This window comes from Taurulus bubalis, assembly GCF_910589615.1.
Source record: "Taurulus bubalis genome assembly, chromosome: 4".
Lineage (NCBI taxonomy): Eukaryota > Metazoa > Chordata > Actinopteri > Perciformes > Cottidae > Taurulus > Taurulus bubalis.
This window is the reverse complement of record NC_136592.1, coordinates 15,333,740-15,357,463: the sequence shown is the minus strand read 5'-3', so window position 1 is coordinate 15,357,463 and position 23,724 is coordinate 15,333,740. Positions and strand designations below refer to the sequence as shown.

At 40.3% G+C, this 23,724-nt stretch overlaps 1 protein-coding gene across 1 annotated transcript; it reads left to right on the top strand.

Annotated features, from left to right (window-relative positions):
• The first annotated feature begins 248 nt into the window (after nt 1–248).
• polr2m (RNA polymerase II subunit M) lies at nt 249–23,277 on the top strand. The gene is given in 20 exon segments (XM_079217535.1): nt 249–338; nt 995–1,075; nt 4,512–4,604; nt 5,319–5,483; nt 5,593–5,685; nt 5,794–5,907; nt 6,010–6,162; nt 6,535–6,660; nt 7,400–7,528; nt 7,612–7,706; nt 8,233–8,338; nt 9,029–9,112; nt 9,335–9,441; nt 9,545–10,260; nt 10,263–10,291; nt 12,780–12,795; nt 13,884–13,995; nt 18,120–18,677; nt 18,767–18,989; nt 22,081–23,277. Coding segments are annotated over 20 exon segments (3,225 nt in total). The 5' UTR covers nt 249–266; the 3' UTR covers nt 22,234–23,277.
• Nucleotides 23,278–23,724: the final 447 nt, after the last annotated feature.

The following is a 23,724-nucleotide window of genomic DNA, read 5'->3' as shown; positions in this document are numbered from 1 at the left end:
CAATGGCACAGTTGTATTTGTGTTGCTGAGTGTGGGACTGGATTTCACCTGATCATTTCACAGACGGAGAGGAAACCTCTGCCTTGTGGACCCCCACTAACACCAGACTTGACAGAGTGGAATTTCCCCTCCTTTTCCCTGGCCGGAGCCGCGGGCAGATGGTCGCATAGAGAGTCTGAGAGCAGAACTCAGGAAGGAGCAGTGAGAGGAAGGGAGGGAGGAGGTCCGGAGAGGAAGAGAAACGAGGAGTAAACAGAAGAGGAGACATGCTTTGCTACGGTTCAGGACGAACTGTTTCCACCACCACCACAGAGGACTCTCTAGATCCTTCAAGTGAGGTAAGAAGTCCTAAACAGGCAGGGCACTGAAACTCTCTTTCTATCTCCCCCTTGTATCTCTCCCTTCTCCTCTGTGTTTTGCAAACAGTCCAGCCCCTTCCCTCTTTTGTTTGTCCCCGTTTCCCTTGAACTCTGTAGCCACTTGTTTCTTGACTGTATACAGTGAGTTATTTGCCCAGTCCCAACTAGCATGTTCTGTTCCCTGATCATCTAAAAGTTTGTTATAGGATGTGATCACTTGCAGGAGCACGTAATGTGAGCTGAGTGTGCAGGCGGCAAGACTGTCATGTTTATTTGAACAGCTCTCAGATAAAACCGGCCTTTGTACTAAACAGGCCTTTAAACTTATTCCCAATGTTTTTCTAATGAAGAAAGAACCTATTATGATTTAGTAAACAGAGTATGTTACTTTTTTTGCAAATAACCAAACAAAGCATTCATTGTGATGTACATTTAACAACGTATCCGTTTTGGAGCATTTACATGAACTTTGTTTGCAGCTCTGTTTCCATTGACTATAAATAAACACACCACTCTCTCCGTCAGTTTCAGTGATGTTTCAATGTAAACTCTTCTATATAACTATAACATAATGCAAATATCAACGTGTGTGCAGAACGTCATTTATTTGCTTTTGGTCTGTTTGTTTTTCTCAGAGGAGGATCAGACGCCTCAGGTTAACTCTACATGCAGGAGATAATGGGCACAAGGAGCAGAGAACCACAAAGTCAGACACAGTAAGTCAAATAAATTTCCCTTATTGAAAGTCTACACTTGACCATTCTGCATCCTGGCTATAAGTCTTGCTTGACAGCACTATTTAGATAACAGTTTAATGAATAGAGTTAACTTAAATCACACTCACCAAGGAACTCTCAAAAATAGTGATACGGGAGAATGATAAGCCCTGAAAATACAACCTATATTCATCATATAATACAAATATAAGAAAGATGGTGTAGCCACTGAGATTTATGTGTATTTTATCATCTGGACCAGTTACACAATCATGACAGATGGGTGTGTGTGTGTGTGTGTCTGTGTGTGTGTGTGTGTGTGTGTGTGTGTGTGTGTGTGTGTGTGTGTGTGTGTGTGTGATAATACACACACAGCTGTGTCATATTTACTTCAAAGCTAAAGTCCGACTCTGTGTTGTAAATCTATTCCATACAATAGAAAATATTTAAAATGAAAAGACAATATATTGAATATCACACCTGAAACATCTGAGACACAGTATGACGTCAAATGCTGGTAACTAAACAAACATATCATGCTAATGTGCATGTTCTTATTGAAGTGTGTACAAGTTGAGTACATTCTGCTCAGTCTCCATGTCTGTTCACATGTGTGCACATTGTGTGTGGACTATGATTGTGCGTATGCTACAGGCTATGTGGCTGTTTGCTGTAGGTGGCTCTGCCCCTGCCTTTGTTTGCCATCCAGAGGCTAGAGATTGACAGAGAGAATGTGAGAACTGATTGTGATACGATGCTTATTGATGGCATTGAGAGGGTTTCTGGTGCTTAATGTGCTGAATCCTTAGTATGGTATTCGTCTAGTCACCACACCTCCACTCCACTGATAGCACGCCCCTACAATCTCTGAATGTGCTTCCTTTTGGGATGGTGTGACCAGGACTATTGGAACTGATGACAGAGGACAGTCTGGTCAAGAGTGAACACAAAGTGGAGTAACAGCCATGTGCTCAATGATGACGTGTACTTCAGTGTCTGTTTAGTGAGGATGCAAACTCTGCACACCTGCTCATTCTGCACAGAGCTGCAGCTCTAACAGCAGCGTGACACTTTTTCTTTTCTTTTTTAAAGACAATCAACTGAGGCATGAGGTGCAATGAAATTGGTGGGAAGAAACGTAGAGAGTGAAAACACAATTGTAAGAAATGACCTTGGAGGAATAAGAACGTTGTGGGAAATTGATTCATTCAGCCGAGAGGTAGCACAAATACTGGAAACGGCTGGAAACAGCTGCCCTGGCTCTGTTCAAAAGTCACGGAATCTGCCTACCAGCACCTTTCTAGCTTACAAATGTATGTGTTTTATCTTGTTTGTTTACAAAAACTTGTACAAATTGCTGTTTTATGGCAGAGGGTTATGTGTAATGAATACGCTTTAGAGGTGCTTGTTAACTTAGGATAGCTCCAGGCAAGCTGTTTCCCTGTTTCCAGTCTGCTAAGCTAAGCTAACCAGCTGTTGGCGGTATCAATTTCTCATCTAAGAATCAGAAAGAAAGGGAACAAACATATTTCCCAAAATGACAATTTAAACTATTGCTATAAGGTTCAAAGGTTTCCAAAAACACAAACGCGTGATGATGCTGAATTTGAAAGTATTTTTTCACTTAAGGTAAGCTAATGTAATTCACTGACGTGCGATAACCATCTAATACATAATGTGCATGTAAAACTGTAGAACAGTGTGGAAAAACATAACTTTAAAGTCACTTCATGGGAAACTGAAAGAGAATATCAGGGTTCAAGAGGTTAAAAACTCTCTATGTCCTCTTCATGTGCTCATTATGCATTCAGCACAGAGCTGCGTGGTCTGTGCAGGCGCTGGTGCAGTAACTGCAACCCGTAACTCTGTTGTTGTTGCAACAGCATTTAGTTCAAGTACCAGCACAACATTCAAAAGGTACACAGCAGAGACGATTTAACAGTCCACTTTTTTAAGTCATACATTTACACATGGAACATTAATGTCCATTTTTCTTTTTTAGCCAATGTGATGAGAACATTTTCCTCTGAAGTTGCTCAAACTTCAATTTTAGATGTAATCTAGAGGGAAGGTCAAATGTAGATCAGTTGCATCTTTTTTATTTTTGTGACTTTGTGTAAAGAAAGGAAAAGGGGAAGGTGTGAACTTAATCACGGAGGAAGGATATGACAGAAACATCTGCTAGAGATATTATGCTTTAGTAGGAACGCTGGTTAAAGTGGTTATTCACCATAAAATTAGAATGGGTGTGTGCTGCAACCTGACACGGAAACAATCCAACCAGTGACTATGGCCTAGATGAGGTGTAAAACATCTGCACCATGACACACACACAGTGGACTTTGATGCAGTTTGTTACATATAGAAGTTTCTACATGTACATTGAATTTAGTCTCCACAATGGTCTCTTCAATGTGAACACAATTATTAACAAAGAGGTACATGAGAGCTAATAACATCAGTTGAGTCCTTATTAATGCACTCATAAGACTCATAAGTCTGTTAGTAAACTGCTTGACAACAACATATAGTTATTTTAGAACGGTGTCTTTGAGTCATTTTTGAATATTTACATGATTCTTGCAGTCAGTGAGTTGTGCGGAGGTCATGCTCCTCAAGGCAACAACAACAAAAATTGTGTTTTCCTTCCATATCACAGTTATCACTCATATGCAGTTTTCACTTATACTCAGGTTACCATTGTCAACCAGTAAGGTCAAAGATTGGCATTGTAAAAGTCAAAGTGACAGCATTAAGAGCATTGTTATTCTGAGCTGCGGTGATGTTAAAACATAAACACGGCTGTTCTTATCTCCCATCTGCTGGAATTCACGTCTGTTTATTAGCAGGCATTCAGCATTTTTCAACAGCATGTCCTCTGTGTATGTAATGCTGGAATAAGGCTTGGCTCTGTCCACAAGACAACACTGGCGTCTTTGTTCTCGCCCCACCTCCCTATTATCTCTGAGAGATGGGGAGACTGACACCTATCTATCTATCTATCTATCTATCTATCTATCTATCTATCTATCTATCTATCTATCTATCTATCTATCTATCTATCTATCTATCTATCTATCTATCTATCTTTCTTTCTTTCTTTCTTTCTGTCTGTCTGTCTGTTTGAATTAGATTTCTACTTGTATGTGTATATTATATTTTGTATCTACTGCCTGGAATCTATATATTTTAGATTAGTCTTGGATCATTTCTCCAAATGTTTTTGTGTGTTTCCAAAACAGTGTGTTTGCTTGCAATCTTAGTCTTGTTGAGAGAACACTAGATGTGACCACACACCATGACAGACTAGAGGGAATTATTGCAACATAAACATTGCTAATTAGAAGGTCTGTCAGTGTCGCAGAATGTTTACACAAAATAATAACACTTATTGTGAACATTTGTGTGAACATTGTATTTTCTTTTCTTTCTGTAGGCTGAGAAAGAGAAGGATGTCAATGGGGCGTGGAAGAAGAAGAATGGGCTGATCCAAAGAGAGAGGCCAGCTGGCAGGGAGTCACCTCAGCAGGTAGACAGCCGCATCCAACACATGAATAATAGGCATGACATTGCCACTGCTTCAGCATGTGTGTCACTGACATCTTTCTGTAAAAACACCTTTCTGTGCATGCACCTTAAGGCTGTCATTAATAATGTATTCATGGGATTCAACACATGCTTGTCGATGGCTGTAACATATCCCACGTCTGAAGTCTATCTTTGTAGCTAGAGATCATTCAGTCTAATCTCCAAACACTATGGTACTCAAATATTTAAAGAAATTGAATCTCAAAGAGTTTGAGTTCTGTCATTTATTGTAGCCCAGGACATAACGATCATTTGTTATTTAGTTAGTGCATTGTTTAAAGTGCTGCACTTCTTCTCAGCTGGTGTGCATCAGTCGCCTGGCTGCTAGAGGCACAATAGGCAGACACACAGCAGCTCATTTACTGGGTTGCAGAAACATGACACCTTTAATACACCCTGCACTTTTTTTAGCTGGTTGTTCCCAGCCTCCTGTTTCCAGTGCTCAGCAGCAGTAATACTGGAAATACCTGATCAAGTGTCCATACGCAGGCATGAGCATCCGCGCACAAACACACAAACATGTGATGCTCTTGAAAGTGAGCATTTGTGCACATAAACGAACACACAATTACACAAACATGCAGTAGACGGTAGAAGTCAGCCTCAGTGGAGGGTGGATGCAGAAACCTGACCGGTGCGATCCTGTCTCCCTCAGCACCTCAGAGACATGGCCAACGGGGCTCCAGAGACCGCGCAGGAGAATCCTGGGACCAAAGTGTACGGCGTGGTGCAGAGGACGGGTTCGGACAGACAGCAGGAGGTGATGGCGCGAGAGTGGACGGTCAGTCACCTTCAGGATGAGATGAAGTACATCAGGGAGGTGAGTGGAAACTAACAAACAGCCGGGCCTTGAGATCAACACATACATCATCTATGCAAGGCTGTGTGGGATGTAGGGTGGATGATATCTGTATGTTTTGTGTTTCCAGGTGAGAGATTCTTTGGAGAAGGTGAGAGAGCGGATGTACGGGCAGTTCGGAGGAATGCAGCAATCAATGCAAAAGCTTTCACAGGAAATTAAGGTGATTAATTATGTAACACTGTGAGACTGCTCAGAACTCCGTCGTCAAACTCCAGTCTGTGAAGCTGTGAATAATAGGGGAAATGCAATATGCCCTGTGTGCATGCAGGCTGCCAATTCCCATCAGAGGAGTCTGGAGTCGGAGGTGAGGGTCCGGACGACAGCCATGGAAAGCTTCGATCAGATGAACAGCTCCCTTATATCTGCTAACATCGGCCTGCAGGTAACAAATCAATGTCACTGAGTCTGTGAGACCTGCTCCATGACAGCTGCATGCCATCAAAGAGAAGGCCGGCTTGATGACTAAAAGAAGTTTCCTTTGCAGAAATCTCTTCTGGAGAACTGTCAGAAAAGAGTAGACACGAGAGACGAGGTGAGAAGTTTGCAGAGCACCTGTGAGAAAACACAAGAAAAACTCAGAGACAAGGAGAAAGAGCTGGAAGCCACGCAGATTGAAAACCAGACACTGAGACTGCAGGTAATTACATCTCTTCATCCTCATTCACACAAACCCTCATGGATCCACACAACTCGATACTTTGCAGTAAATACACCTGTACTGGCACATTCATTGAGATGTAGGCCACTGGTGTTACAAGTTGTCTGTTCCAAAATCATCTGATGAGTAAGGAACAGCGGCGAGGTGTAAGATGTGCGCTCTCTTTCCATTAGACAGCAAACAACCCCAATTTCAAAGATTTAAAACGTATGAGAATCAACAGATGAAGCAGTACGCTGTGATCCAGCAGATTTGACAACAGACCAGCTCACTGCAGCACACATCAGCTGCATCTTCTATTCTACTGTCAGTATGGAATAATCAATTTTTGCTGTGCTGTGAATTTTCCAGGTGGAGTCTGCACGGGAGGCCAACAACCAGGCGCTGCAGGAGCTCTCAGCAAAGCTACAGCAGGAGTACGAGGAGAAGCTGCAAGAGGAGCAACGGAAACACAGGGAGGAGGTTGAAAACCTACAGGTCTGCATTCTTTACTCTTTATTCATGAACTAACACACAGCGTTTCAGTGCCTGCAGATACCAGACTTTCTGTTTCATGAGAACAGGATGGGCGTGTGATGATTACATGACACATTTCACAAAGATTGTGATGCAGTGAAAATGTATTCTAATTGACAAAAAGGTAGATGATACATTCAGTGTTGTAGTACTCAAGATCGGTCTTGGTCTCAAGACCACTTTTTGAAGGCCTTGTTCTCTTCTTGAAATCGACCACATTTTTACTCGGGCTCAGACAAAGAGGACTGGATTTCGTTTCAAGACCATACAAGACCACATCTGCGGGGATATCACTACACTGCCAGTGCATTATCTGATTTATTTGTTAACATCGTTATTGCCTATTTAAAAACAAGAAAAAATATTCCCACACATACAATTCACCTCTGCAGTGCCCTTTATATAACTAAGTATAACTACTTTATAATTTCTCATGGTTCACTTAGACAGACATATATATATAAATGGCAATAAAAGAGGCGAATAAAGAGGAATCATATTTGTATTCTGTTGGATCAATTTGAGGAACATGTTTGTTTGTTGTAAGTGTGTCATACAGTGTGGGACTTGCACTGGTCGGGTTTTGGTCATTACTTGGTCTCGGTTTAGAAAGTCTATCACTACAACGCCATAACACAGATGTTTGATGAGTGGTTTTAAAAGCAACATCTAATCCCAAAATGTATGTCCGCTCACACAGGCCCAACTCGATGAGTACATCAGGCGACTGGAGGAAGCAGAAAGCAACCTCAGAATTGCAGAGGCCACGATTGCTGAGAGGGACCAGAGGATTATTGAAGTGGAGCGCCTACTGGACTGTATGGGAAAGGTAAGGCAGATTTTTAACATGACTAGATCTATCTACACTTCATGCAGATATACAAAATGTACAATGAAAACATATTTTCACAGGAAAAGAGTCATCTCGACCAGAAGCTGCAGGAATGTGAACAGCGCCTGCGCTTGATGGAGCTGACAGACACAACTGATGCATCTGCAGTCAAAAGGTACAAAAACAATGCCCACATAAACAAACATCATGTGACGAATCCCAACTCAACGCACGTGTAATACAGAGTTTTGGTCGCCTTCCCTGCCTTTAGATAATGTCAAAACACGAATGGCTCTCGCTCGTGTTTGTTCGTTCGGGGCTGCTGTAGAAACATGATGGTGCAACATGGCGGACTCTGTGGAAGACGACCCGCTCCCTCCCTAGATATAAATGCTTTTTTTTAAAGATAAATAAAACATAATGATCCTTATTTTCAGGTAATTTATTATACACTAACAAAAGCATAGTTTTGCATATTATATTCCATTTCTGCCAATTAATCCCCCTAAATGTTACACAATGTTCCTTTAGAGACTGCAAATCTATCAGTATGCTACAGTCCTTTTTTCCTTCTAAAGTTTGTTATCCTTGATTGGAGAATTGCTGAGTGAAGCGGCTGCACATTTCCAGAAAAGATAAATCCCTTTTCACCAGCATGATGTATTTACATGTGGGTTTAACTGGTTCCTGGTTCTGCTTAGGTCCAAAGAGCTGAAATCTGAATCTGTGGATCTCCGTGAAAGAATCAAACACTTGAACGACATGGTGTTCTGCCAGCAGAGAAAAGTCAAAGGAATGATCGAGGAGGTGGGGAGAGTTTTATTCATCTGCGGTACCTCTGTTCTTCTTGTGATTTGATAATGGGTGTGGATGCATGCAACGTCATCTAAAGTAGTGAACGTGTGTTTACCAACCAGATTATAGATGAGTTCAATGTACACAAGAAATATAAAACTTAATCGGAGCCAAAGTCATTAAAGGGTGGAGCGTTGTGCTGGCCCAGTGGTTTATATGATCTAAAGATTAAGGGCATTGTTAGTCTTTACTGGTCCCATACAGTTTGGTTTTCCAAAACGTTCGTCCTTTTATTCAGTGTCCGTCATACTGTGGCTATAGCAGGAATATTCTTGAAGGGTTGCATGGACTTTTTCCAACTGTAACGGGTCTTTAATTACTGAATAATTTCTTTTTTTAATATACTGTATATTGGGTGAAATAGAGACAGGGTTCAAATAGTACACTTTTCAATACATTCTTATGAATTGCTAATGCAACTTGGAAAGTAGTAGTCACAGCCGGTCAGCCAGGTCAGCCAGCCAGACATTACTTTCCTTTCCATGACTATTTCCCCTATAATTAGCACCAAATCACATACTTATTTTCAGAAAGATTTCAATAAAATGATTAGGAAATCATGCCAACAATCTATATTGCAGAGCAAAGAAAAGGTCTGACTGAAAACACGTGAACATTGTTTTCAATCTTTAATTTGTTAAGGTTCAATCGCTGCGAGCTCAAGTTGCTCAGAAGGACATGTTCATCTCAGAGCTTCTGGATAGAATCGCGATAGTGGAGTGTGAGGTAAGACAAATCCTTCACTGTGTGTTTGCTGTGTGTTTTTATTTTGGTGTGGTGTGGTAATCTGTCCGGGCTGCTGAGCAATCGATCATCTGCACTTTTTGCAATGTCTGTGTGGTTTCCTCGCGTCACTGCACCTATCTTGTCACTTACACATGTTAAGTGACTGCAGATCTTTGCATGTACCTGACCTGACAGTGTTGTTTCCTCTTTCTTCTTTTCTAGAATAATGAATTAGAAGACAAGCTGAAGTATTTTATGTCCACACAGAATAGACCACGAGAGGTTTTGGAAATAAGGGAGATAGGAGTAGGCTGTGATCTGCTCCCCAGGTAAGAAGAAAAGTCAGAGAAACATATTCAGTAGCATCGGGTTATATTTGGTGTTCCATTTAGAGGTGATTTCTCACTCTGATGTCTGACTGTGCATCTGCAGACGTGAAGCAAAAAGGTGTGATGTTGAACTTCCTGTTCTGTATGAAGCAGCTCATCTCCATCCCATACAACACCCTCCACCTGTTCAACCACCACCACCAGTGAAACCTCCATCACCCACACTACCTTCATCAACGACTCAACCTCTATCACCCACTCTGCCTTCATCCCCAACACAACCTATATCTCCGATGCAACCGTCATCCCCAACACAACCGCTATCACCCACTCTACCTTCATCCCCCACTCCACCTTTATCCCCCACTCTACCTTCATCCCCCACTCCACCTTCATCTCCCACTCTACCTGTATCTCCCACTCTTCCTTCATCCCTAATACCACCTATGTCCTCAACTCAACCTTCTTCCCCTACATCTCCCTTTCAATATCCATTTCACTACCTAACAACGCCTACCCAACCAAGGACGGTCACATTAAATAACCCTCCTCCAAGCAGACTGGATTCCAGTTTACTGAGATACACTCCTGTTCAGTACAGCCGTTTCCTGCAAAACAACCCCTCAGTATTGACTGGGAGGTTGCCCTACACCCACCAGTCTGAGTCTGAGCCTCCTGTGAGTCCAGTCCAGTCAGGCAGAGATGAGGTTGACGCAGAAACAAACACAGACACACAATCAAGTCCTGAGGAATCCTCTTCTCTGCTCTCTTCTCGACCAAGATCAAGAGCCCCTCAAGTTGATACACCGTTCATGAAACTTCTGGAAATAACAAAAAAGATAAACATAGAGTGATCTTGAAGGAATAGTTCAACGTTTTGGGAAATATATTTATTTGCTTAGCATAAAAATGAAAACAGGAGAAAAGAGCTAGCCTGCAGGTGTTGTTCAAAAGAAACAAACAAAGTGAAATCAGCCTGACCTATTGTATCGAAGCATCTAAGCTTGTCGACGTATGTTTGGGTTCTAACCCGTTTTGTCAGGAACGATAAGGGTTTGGTGACATTAGAAAACGCAGCTTGCTGTTCTACAATGTCAACAAATCTGATAACTCACTTGCTAGCTGTAACCCAAGTGGCAGTGGATGCACCAGGAATGAATGGATCTACAGTGCAACCTCATGCACTTTTCACTACTTTTCCCAACACATCCTCAAAACTCTCGTCAGAAGTTCGTAAAAAGACGGATAAAATAACAAGATTGCATACAAGGAAGGATATGCAACCCAATAGAAATGTTTCGGGTCAAGATTTTTAGGATAATGACAGAGCTGATGTTCCAAGTCTCACAAGACACATAGTAGGGCTGCATCACACAGTATACACATTAGCACAAATACTTGTTTTTTTAAACTGACAGTCCTACTTCCTAAAGCTGCATTGCAATTAGGTTAGGTTGCAATTAGATACATGTTTATAGTCTTTATGCTCAGCTAAACAATATGTAGCTGCAGTTATTTTAGCATGAAGAAAATCTGTACATCATGACTGTCGAGTTATATGTTTCTGTGGTTCAAGCTACGTGCAGTTACATATTTAACGTAGTCAGTGGTATTGATTTGTCTTTTCCTCTAAAGAAATCAATGAAGCGTAAAATGTTGAATGAATCTTTTAAACTGGTTATGCCATTTATGACACATATACACATTAGTTATTTCACTATCACATATGTTTGAATCTGGTTGATGATGTAAAAAGTCTTAATTAGGTTTTCCGCCTATATTTTAACATAGCACTATGAATGAAAATAAAATGTTGCTTGTTGTAGGGTGTAAATAATCTAATGCTCTGTATAAATATTTTGTAAGTAATGTACTGAGAGATTATATATGTTTTGTTTATACTGAATGAAGCCTTTATGATGCTCACAAAGCTATGAGCATTAAGTCTTATCTGAAGGTTGATACAGGTATTAAGTCTCTATTCATATCATTTTATATTGGCACTGTACAAATTGTATTTTGTTTTTTTCTCATTATGTACAACATATTTATTAACATGCGTTGTGCCTTTGTGAACAGCCTACTCTGATACTGGGGGTGGGATGCAACTCTTTGAATTGGCAACAGGGTTATGTAGTAAATTAATGTTAAGTAAATGTTTGTGTTGATGAAAGACTGTTCAATCACTTTAAAGATATTGACCTTATTTAGGTGACTGCCATTCCTGAGCCACAGGCACAAGTATTATCCAGCTGTTATCTGCACTGCCACAACTGTGTTTGAAAAAGCTTTATGATGGGCCTTTTCTTTAATGATACATATCATACTGCGACTAATGATGAGGCCAGCCTATGTTCGGATAATAAAGACTTTACTGTTTAAGTACCCAGGCTTCCTGATTGTGTCAGCACTTTCATACTGTGCAACTTCATACATTTTTTAAAGCCTGAAGCCTATAGCATATGCATCTCACTAATTCATCGTTCTTTGGTGGGGATCACTCTCTCTAAATGTATCATAGCTCGTTAGAAACACAAAACAGGCTTTAAGAAATGTTATGTGTATTGTATCCCATCCATTTCTAATGATTCAATTTCACATGTATTGGCATGCATAAACTCCAGATAAACTTTATGTAAATATGCAAAAACTCAGTGACTACATTTTAAGAACTGTCTGTTCTAGATACTTTACTGTAAATGATATACATAGGCTTCGCAATGCAAGCTATTTCAGCTATTTCACTAAATCAAATCTTATTTGTCATTTTGATTTTTTTATATATACATATATATGACGATAGACCAATTAATAATTTGTTCATCTCACTGATGAAAAACATTTGTAGATTGACAAAAAACTGTGTTGCGTAGTACATTAAAACAACATTGTAAAATCTAAAGTGTGCAGTAGGTAATATTATCAGTAAAGTACATTCAATCCTGTGCTTCAGATCATAAAGTACATGTGCTACACCTGTTTTGCTTATAGGATTCTGATAAGAAGAGAGGGTTATATAGGGTACAGTGTGATCTGACTTGGTAAACACACACACACACACACACACACACACACACACACACACACACACACACACATATATATATATATATATATATATATATATATACTATTAAAATTATATATATATACTATTAAAATTATATATATGTATATATATATATATATATATATATATATATATATATATATATATATATATATATTTTTTTTTTTTAACTGTGCAGCTGCAGCCAAACGTTGAACTCTGAGAGGAGATAGAGAGGACACAGCTGTAACCTCTTAGTTGAAGTTGGGTCATTTTTTTTGTCTCACAGAATGAGGCATGGGATGGTACAGTGGTTGAGAAAGATCCGGTATAGGACATGCAGCTATGGAAATCTGAGAGTCTACTCAGACCGACTGCACTAATTTGCTGCTGATGACTCCACCTAAACCTGCGTAATCTCAGGGTAATATTTGATCAATCCTTGTCGTTTGACCCCCATGTGAAGCAGCTGTCTCGAACTTGTTTCTTCCACCTTCGAAACATTACCAAACTGAGATCTGTTTTACTTACGGCTGAATTAGAGATGGTCATACACACTTTTATCTCTTTTCGTATTGATTACAGAAACGCATTTTTCTCCGCATTCAGGAAATCTGAGATTAACCGGTAGCAGATAATCAAAAATGCTGCTGCCAGATTACTGATGAGGACAAATAGACGGTCTCATATAATCACCCCCATTCTTAGGTCTCTTCATGGGCTCCCCGTAGAGCATAGGATCCACTTTAAAATCCTCACCCCCACATAGAGAGCACTACACGGCCAGACTCCTTCATATGTGGCTGAACTACTTCACCCTTATTCAACAGCCCGCAACCTCAGGTCCAACCAGCTAAACCTTCTGTCCGCCCCACACTGGCTTTAAGACACGTGGTGACCGAGCTTTTGAGGCAGTAGTACCTACACTCTGGAACCCCTGTTATCTGGTTTTAACACGTTCATTTATTTATTTTCCTGACTCCTGTACAGCACTTTGTGACCTTTTGTCTGTGAAAAGTGCTATATAAATAAACCTTACTTACTCATTTACTATACTTCGCCTGTAGAGGGCAGCAAATCACCTTCCCTGGCTGTGACATGAAGCAGAGGTGCATTACACTATCCCGTCCAGTGGGGGCGGTAGAGCGACGTCCAGCGTGTTGTTGGATTTCCGCACACGAAGAAGAAGAATTTCACTTTGAAACGTTGTTGTCTCGTGTGTTGACGAAGTAAACCTGCCGGCTTTAGAGTTTTTTTTAAATATCTCTAACTTTTACAAGAGTCCGTTAACGGGTAGAGTTTTGAGCTTAAAGAATAATTATAGTTATTCTGTACTGTGAGAGGTTAGTGCAAGCTGTCTGTGAATGGCGCAGTCACTAGCTAACTAGCTAAGCGATGTCCTCGTCGTGGACAGGGCGCCAGGGACAGGTGGGCGACCTGAGGAACCAGAGCAAAGAGGAGCTACAAGCACTGATCCTGCGACAGGAGAATATACTCTCTAACAAGTGAGTTCACACTGTTAGCTCCAATGTGTGCCTCCCGTGTTCATATACGGGAGTTCAAGCGTGATTTGATATAGTATGTAAGATAGTTTAATATGCTGCAGTAATAGTTTGACAGAAGAGGCATGGTGACTTACGCCACAAAACGGGTTGATTAGTTGTAATGAGAGCTGCGCCACCGGGACTGAGCTAAACCACCCTGATGTGTTGTTGACCATCGGCACAGGATGTGTGGATTTCACCTCAAATGACTAAGCACAAATTACACATATTTGTGAGTTTCATATTATGAACGAAAACAGTGTTATAAATACGCTCAATGCTCAATACCATCAATTATATGGTTGAAAACAAGTGCAACGCTTCTCTGTTTAAGATGCAGAGCCTATATTACCATGCTTCAAAATGATTAGAACATAGCTTTATTCTTTTAAATTGTACACATTGAGGATATAAGCCAATTCAAAATGTGACTAATACCTCAATAAATCACGTATATATATATATATATATATATATATATATATATATATATATATATTAGGGCTGCAACTAACGATTATTTTAATAATCGATTAATCGGTTGATTATTTTTTCGATGAATTGGATAAAAAAGCAAAAAAACATTCATTTCCAACCCTTTGTTCAAAAACAGAAGTGACAGTGCAAATTCAGTGCAAAACATGTTCAGAAAGCACAAACAGGTTGCTCCTTGAACATCCTTGAGCTGTTAATTAAACACATTAGATTAAAATGGACTAACACTAAAAACATACACATGTATGCTTTACATCTGCCTTTTTACTGTAATTGATCTCCTTGGAGTAGAGGATGCTTTAGCATGCCCTGCTTTATCAATACGTATGAAACACTGGGACAGTGGGAAGCTGTACTGCTCCTCTCACGTCTTTGGACCGAAACCTCCAGGCCCAGCTCCACCTCATCTCAGCTCTGCATTTACAGAGTCCTCTTCCTTAAACTATTTCATTCTGGGCCTCGTACGACCACGAAATGACGTTGTTGGCTAAGCCCAACTACGTGATTTGATTCAGTCTACTTTGAGTAAAAAAACAACCTGCAGCCACGGTTTTCTACAAGCAAGACTGAACTGTAACGGAACATAACGGAACTTTAACAACAATACACAACCCAAACACGTTAGCTAACGTGATAGCAAGCTAGCAAGCTGACTAGCTTCCATTAACAACAAGTTTGAGGAAATAAAGCCGCTGTAGACGCTTAAGGCTTAACGCTGGTCGGCCAAGACTCGACACGTCACATCCAAGATGTTCTATTTTTGCTTAGATCACGACTTCAGCGTTTCTCAGTCTCTCACTCCAATCTCAGACACGCTGGCGGCTTCGCGCCGCTCTTTTTTTTTTTTCTCCGCGACTTTATATATATATATATATATATATAATCGCGCGACACAACGAATCGATAATGAAATTCATTGCCAACACTTTTGCTAATCGATTTTATCGATTCGTTGTTGCAGCCCTAATATATATATATATATATATATATATATATATATATATATATATATATATATATATATAGCAGTATTATATTGCATACTCTTTGTATGATTATACAACGATTTGAAACTTGAATTCAATGTGACAACCTAAGCCAAAAGACACTAGATAAAAATAACAAATGCAGAGAATTTCATTCAAGGTGAGTGAATAGTTTCACGAATAAGGAAATGATATGACACAATTGCTATATCGACTTAACTCATGGGTCAGCAACCTTTCCTATCCAAAGAGCCATTTTGCCCTTATTTTCCACCAAATAAAAACCTTCTGGAGCCGCAAAAGCTATTTGATATCACAGAATATACAGTTTTATATATAGTCCATATTATATATACAAAAACTATAGTTTGTTGTATTTATAAAAGTTTAGAACAAGAATAAAGCCAATTATTGACATTTCTATTTTACGTGTTATAACGATCAAGAGGAGAAAAATAAATAAAGTCATGTGTCGGCTACATTGAGGTCAATTAAACACACATCTATGCCGGCCTTGATCTCTCCTCATATGTATGGCTCATGAGATAGAGTGGTCGTCCTGTAACCACAAGGTAGCAGGTTCGATACCTGTCCTTCTCACAGTGCGCATGTCGAAATGTCCTTTAGCAAGACACTGAACCCCCACTTGCTCCCCGGGTGCTTCACAGCAGCACACTGCGCCTAGAATGCTAAGAATGGTTTAAATGCAATAACTTATTATTTAAATAAAATAACTCTGAAATAAATAGGTAATTTCCACACTACTACGTTTCCATTTAAAAACGTATATCTCCTACTATTTGAGTGTCCACACTGCGCCGGAGTTTTAGACTAGATCACCGCAAACGGAGGAGTTTGGAAACGCTCCTGAGGACGAATCTGTTTTTACTAACGGACGCCTCACTGTCTCATGAGCTGGCGCTGAAGAGACCTGATCCACTTCGTGAAAGTATATTTACTTTGCTCAGTTGAGAAATTGCTCGTCTTCGCTCATCTGCAGCTTGATATATTTCAGAAAATGCTGTGTGCTTGTTCTAGAAGTGTCTTTCAGCAAATCTTTTGTTGTTTGCTAATTTCTCAACCCCATGTCAAGCATACAGGTCAGCCAGCATCGTTGGCAGTGAAAGCAAATGAATACGTCCACTAGGGCTGCAACTAACGATTATTTTAATAATCGATTAATCGGTTGATTATTTTTTCGATTAATTGATGAATCGGATTAAAAAAATGTTTTTATCAAAAAAGCATTCATTTCCAACCCTTTATTCAAAAACAGAAGTGACAGTGCAAAACATCTTCAGAAAGTGCACAAACAGGTTGCTCCTTGAACATCCCTGAGCTGTTAATTAAAACAATAAAATGGACTAACACTAAAAACATACACATGTATGCTTTATATCTGCCAAATGTGAGCCCTTTTTACTGTAATTGATCCCTCCAGAGGCTGCATTTAGCGTACCCTGCTTTATCAATATGTATGAAATACTGGGACAGTGGGAAGCTGTACTGCTACATATAGAGCGTCCTCTTCCTTAAACTCTTTCATTCTGGGTCTCTTATGACCACGACGTCACGTTGTTGGCTAAGCCCAACTACGTTCATTCTACTTTGAGTAAAAAAAATTAAAAAAAAACCTGCAGTCAGATCCGCCGGTTTAACGTTAACGAGTGACAGCGTGAACTGAACCAGACCGGGGGGTGACGGCATGTTTCATCACGTTATGTTTTTTTACAAGCAAGACTGAACTGTAACGGAACATAACTTAACTTTAACGACAATACACAACCCAAACACGTTAGCTAACGCGATAGCAAGCTGACTAGCTTCCATTAAAAACAAGTTTGAGGAACATGAAGACGCTGATTGGCCAAGACACGACTTGTCAAAGATCTTCTATTTTTGAGAACATCACAACCTCAGCTTTTCTCGTGTCTCACTTCAATCTCAGAAACGCTGGCCGGCCAGTTGCTCTGCTCCGCTCTTTTTTTTCTTCTCCGCGACTTATTGCCCGGCGTAATAATCGCGCGACACAACGAATCGATAATGAAATTCGTTGCCAACACTTTTGATAATCGATTTTTATCGATTCGTTGTTGCAGCCCTAACGTCCACGCAGAATTACATTTTTTATTTATATGTTGACAGTTTACCGAGGGTGGGGCTCTGCATATCATGAGTAGCCATCTGTAGGGAAAGACGCTTAACAGCGACATGATAGGATGTGGTGCACTTTTAGTTAAAAATATTAAAACATTTTTGATTTTCAGTGCCACAATATCACCTCAAACTCCAAGATAAGAGGTGTTCCCTTTGGAAGATTGTCCATTAGGCAAATAAAATAGAAGATATATACACTATATCTATTTTTTTTTGTCAAAGCCTCAACAAGCTGCAACAGAGAGGCTAAAGAGCTGCATGCAGCTCCAGAGCCGCGGGTTGCCGACCCTTCACTTAACTTAACCTGTGGGAGAATTTGGATACAGCAAATTAGAGAATAACTCTTTAACGATGTGTTCGTATCTGTCTGTCTAAAACACTACTGTTGGTTTGTTTGTCTCCCATCTGTATCTTGAACGATTGTTTTGAATTTTGTGTTGTTCGTAGGAGGTTTCTACTGAGTCTTCCTGACAAAGGGAAAAAGATAAAAGAATTCACGGAGAAATTGCGTCTTGCCATTGAACACCACGATGAAGAGGAGAGGAGACAGAGTTTGGAGTCTGTTGCCAGGACAGAGTTACAGTCCAAGTATCAGCAGGCTTTCATTTTGGGACAACATGCAAACCAAAACAGGCAAAGTGATGCTGCTGCAGGTGATGTGGTACAGGAGAAGGAGACCTCACCTGTCTCAGCTCATATGCTGGAAAACACGTTGGATGAGGAACAGGGCCAGTTGGTCTCCAGCGCAGCTGCTGGTGAAACCATGGAGATGGCTGCTGCTGGGTACTCTGTGAAATCTGATGAGACAAAAGAGTTTGACCTTGTGGGGGCCTTGGGCAGGATCAAACTGTCTGAAACTAGTTCTGGTTTCAGTAACGAGTCCAAAGACCCATTAAACAGTACAGCAAGAGACAATTACTTTCCCAAAAATCCCCACTATGTAACTGTCCTGGAAAGAACAGAAAAGACTTCAGCTCTCAGGATGCAACAATTCAAACCAAATCAGTGAGTGGACTTTGTTTCATGATGTTATGATTACTTTTAAAAACATTTATGCCAAAACTACTTATATTTGTATGTCAATTTCATTCCAGGCTGCCCCACAGAAGTGATATCTCTACCTCAGGATCCTCGTCACCCAGCCAGTCTTCTGAAGGTTCATCGGCTCTCTCTACAGATGCAAGGAGGGAGCGGGACAGAAAACACCTGGATGACATCACTGCAGCTACACTCCCTCCTCTCCACTACAGTCCGGTCCAGCTTCTGTCTCTGGACGAGTCGGCCGTCCTCCTGAAGGAACAAGCCAAGAAGCAGCAGGTTAGTGCAGCCGAGTCCCCCACACGCTTATCTTATACGTCCAGCATAAACGTTAAACGGCAGGCAGACTGACTGGGGTCAGACATTTCAGTATACAAATATCATAAAGATATTGTGATAAGAGACTATATATTATAAATGTAATATGGCACAAGTGTTATTTTTTTTCCTGGTTCTAAAGGTGTGAAAGTGATGTCTAAACCTACCTTCAAACCTTTTAACTTCAAACTATAAACAATATATATATATAAAAAAATGAACAGACACAAGCATCAGGTGGCCTGATGGGACCGTGTGCAACAGAACTCAGAAACCGTCGGATTCTACAAACTGCTGCTTTACTGGACTACACGTCATCATTAATATCAACCGGGAGAGATTTGTTCCAGAAAGCCGAGGACGGACGTTCAAAAGCTCGTGCTCGTGTCAGCAGTGATCTCTGTGTGCGCGCGCTGTGTGTGGTGTGTGAGCGCTGGAAGCCCCACCCCCTCGAGCCCCCTCTGCATGTAGGCGGACAACAGAGAGTGGAGGAGTGTGCTCTGATCCGCGCTATTTTAATAGTATCGATACATCAAAATCCTATCGTTTTTACAGAGTAGTGTAAAAAGAAAGTATTTAAATCGGCTCAGGCACCGGAAGAAAGCACCGAAATCTGCGTCGCTTTTTGGTCCGGTAGGTACCGGACGTGTTGTTGGTTCTCGGTACCCACCGCTAATTATGAGAAAAGAATGTTACTCTTGGTGGTCTCATCAGCATCATTTGTATCTATAGTAGATATGTGACGCTCATGTGACTAAATGATAAGCAGGATTGATTACATAATTGATTGTACCCTAATGTTGCACGGTATGCCGATACTAAAAAGGTACCGTGGTACCTGTACGTTAAAAACGATACGATTTTGCATATTTTAAGTATCGATATTTCCTCAAAATAGCGCGTTTCCTTAAAACTGCTCCACTCGTCGTCATGCTGCCTGCATGCATTGAGTGCAGGGAGACGGGCTCAAAGGTGCGGGGCTGCCAGCACTTATACGCAGCAGGCAGCACTCACAACGAGTGATCGGGGAGACATGTCGAGTTCAGGAGCTCTTGCCGACTGTCCTTGGCTTGTTGAAAGGGAAAGCCTGTCTGCAAAACGTGTTTTAAAGCCACATACACTATGTGTGTGTATGTGTATGTGTATGTGTAGATATATATCTCTTTATTTAAAAGGGACCATGTACAGTTAAAACATAAATGTCACCATTTGATGCACTGTACCAGATTTTAGCTACAGCTAATTCGCATCTGTAGTCCCTTGACAGACCATAACAAACATAAAATGAGCAAACCGTACGGGATAAAAGACACAGTACGACATTATTATTAAAAATAAGTAATAAAAAACGTTAAAAGTAAGTAATACAAACCATTAAAAGCAAGTAATACAAACCATTAAAAGGCGACTAAGGGAGGTAACGCGTCGAACATGGCAAAGCATCTTTCACGCAGACTTTCAAAGAGTTCAATGAACAACAGGTAAGCAAATGTGATTCTAAACATGAAAAGCCCCAAGCTCCCCCATATACAGCCACGAGTAGCCTTAGCCTAGTTTGACGACAAGCATAATGATCATGAGGTCAGAATGCACACAAAAAGTGTACCAAATGAAACACAAATTTAGTTGTTAGTTAAGGAACAATAACTTCCATGAATTGAGATAAAATGTGAAGTGAAAATATCAAACTCGCTATGCAAGTAAATTTAAGCATGGTTTATCCACCCACTCCCACAGACAGTCAAACAGATACCAGCAGAGTCCGCAGCAACACAGAGACGGAGTTCCCTTCCAGCTGTGTTTTAAAAGCCAGCGGCAATATGAGAGAGGCTCAAAAGATGTGAAAAGGTTAAATAGAGCAGTGTGAATATTCACAATTCTGCCAGACAGCATAGAGAGACTGGCTGTCTCATTGTTCGCCATAGTGTAATTGCATGTGTGTATTGGTGAAAGATATGTGGTGGCATGTTTTTCATTGTTGTTTTTCAATAAAGGGGAGAAATTACCCTTTAATTATTTGTCCATCTTTAATGTACCCATCCAACATAGCTTTAGGTTTTCTTCACCTCAAACACATCTTTAAATGATGTAACTATGTAGTCATCTGGTCAGATATGGACAATAGGCCTACATAGTCGTGTATAATCAATGCTATGATGGCACCATGTAGTTTTCATTAATATCTTGCTGTAGGCTAATACTAATATTAATGCCATTTGTTCAAAAAGCTGGGCAGGAACAAGCTGGTAAAAAAGAGAACCATACAGACGTTTTATTTATTACTATTATATGTATTTATGGTATTGTATCGAAAGTATCGAGTATCGTGATATTTATAGCAGGTATCGTATCAAAGTCATAATTTTGGTATCGTGACAACCCTATTGTACACCACAGCGCCTTGCTAGATGACATTGCATTGAGATTCAACTATTTTGCTGGAGTTTTCTGCGTTGTGCTGTCTTCTTTCACTCTGTGTCAAAGTCATTCTGAACAAACAAACACATTCATTTTAAATGCATACGGTGAAATATTTCAGTAAAACCCCCCTGGAAAGTGCACTATATTTGACCAGTAATAACTATAATTTGTTCATACAACATCATTATGTGTAATTGATGAAAATAGCAACTCTCAGTTTCTGTGGAAATCTTTTACTTTATTTACAGTTGTGAGTTTGATGTTTGATGTCGATAAAGTGGAGTTTTATACAATGGTGACTTATGACATTTTCTCATCTAATCAAATGGACAATACATTAATATTGAAGCATGGACTGAATTAAAGTCCATGTCAGATCCCTTCCTCAGCTCTAGAGGGCAGTGTTCAGGCAGTGCAGGATCTGTGTATCACTTCACATCCAAAGTAATGACTTTAGAGCCAAACGTCAAACAGTGTGCTGCTGTCAACTCACGGAGGCCGTTTAAGCTTATTATCAGTCCTACTTTTGTTCAGGGTTTAATAGCTATGTCTGTGCTGCTTTATAATAATGTGCTTGTTTTCTGTTTACCAGCCTATTCATGTCAACGTTTTCTTCTGTGTTTAATTTCAGGAGTTGCAGGCCAAGCTGGCAGCCCAGAAACTGTCTGAGGGATTGAAGATCTCTATGGGGAGCTACACTCCTGACGGTGGCCCCATGGCTGCCTACAGAGAGGTTCACGATGAAGAAGCCCAGCTCTCCTCAGACTCAGAGGAGGAGGACTGATCTTGGAAGGCCGGAGCTGGGGAAACCAGTTTGGCCTTGGCCCCGAGAGAAACAGGCTTTGGACCTCGCAATCAGGATCCATCAAACAGGATTTTCACTCCAAGGACAAGAACTCTTAAGAGAGGAAAAGAGTCTTTGCACCGTGGAAAGACATAGTTGGTGTCCCAGTCTCAGGAAATTGAATGTCGGGTTGAGAAACTAGCTACTTAATTGTCATTCAGATCGTATTGCGTTCAGTTGTTTCAGTGTCCTGCTGGAATAATAACACCTGCTGTTGACTAGGAGTCTTAAATCTACATTTGAAGCATGTATCACAAGGGAAATTTTTCTTGTCAGTGTACTGAAACCAATAATCTCATGGCTTTTTGAGTTTAAGAGGGCTGTTTGTTAACGTTACTATTTCAGTGCGTTAATAATTCTATGCACTTCTATGCATCATGTGGAGCAGACAGGGACTGATTACAGATTTGTCTTGAAAAAAATAGGCATTGCCTTCATCAGATTTAATAAATGTATCGGATTTTCCAAAAGGTTGTGTACAGTCAAGTGGCAATACATTTTTTTTCCTGAATTACAGACACGGAAATTCCTCATTAACCTTTTCATCGCAGAAGCTTTATCGATAGAAAATGAAACCGCTCACTGATGAGAGCATCAAGAACATTGTTTCTTTGTCTGAGTGTTAATATACCTGATCTATCTGTAGGTCTTAATATTGATCCATTTGCCTCCATCATACGCTAGTTTTGATAATGGGAAGAGAAACCGTGTAATAATGCGATAATTACATAGTGTTGTATTTAAAGGGCTTAACAAACCTCTTAAATATAGCATAGTGTACTTATTGCACTTAAATAGATTAAGGGTCATGTAAAAAGAAAAAAAAGGCCAATGTCTTAAATGTTAATGAATGATGTGCTCTGACTTATCTAGATAAGGATATTTGAAAGTAATTTCACATGACATTTGTTCCTGCTTTCTATAAACTTGAATATTTATATTTTAAACGGTGTTGACATTTGGGATCTTTTGTACATTCAGATAAATTAAGACCCAGCTTCTTACTCTAAATTTCTTTACTCTAAATGTCCTTATTTTCTGAGTAATAAATAGATGCAAACTATTTTATTGTTAGACTTCCAGCTTCTTTAGTTAAATATAAGTGCATTCTAATGAAGCGGTGGTCAGCTGCAGGCCCTGATGTCCTTAAACCCTGTGAGAGGTTATCAAGCAGGGATCTGTGACACGCTTGATAAGATTAATGCAGGGGTAGTGAATTATTGAAGCTTGATGGCTGAGACATCTGGACTGTATTTGGATCATGTTGCTGGGAATGGCAGGCGATGATGGGACGGCACCAGGCTAATGCAACATGGCAAATACCATTTCTCAACTTTGCTAATATGTGGTTGATAAGAAGTGCCAGCTACATTCAGCGTCTTTCCAAACTGCCTTTCCCATCATCTCTCTTCCAACTCTGGCACAAGACTC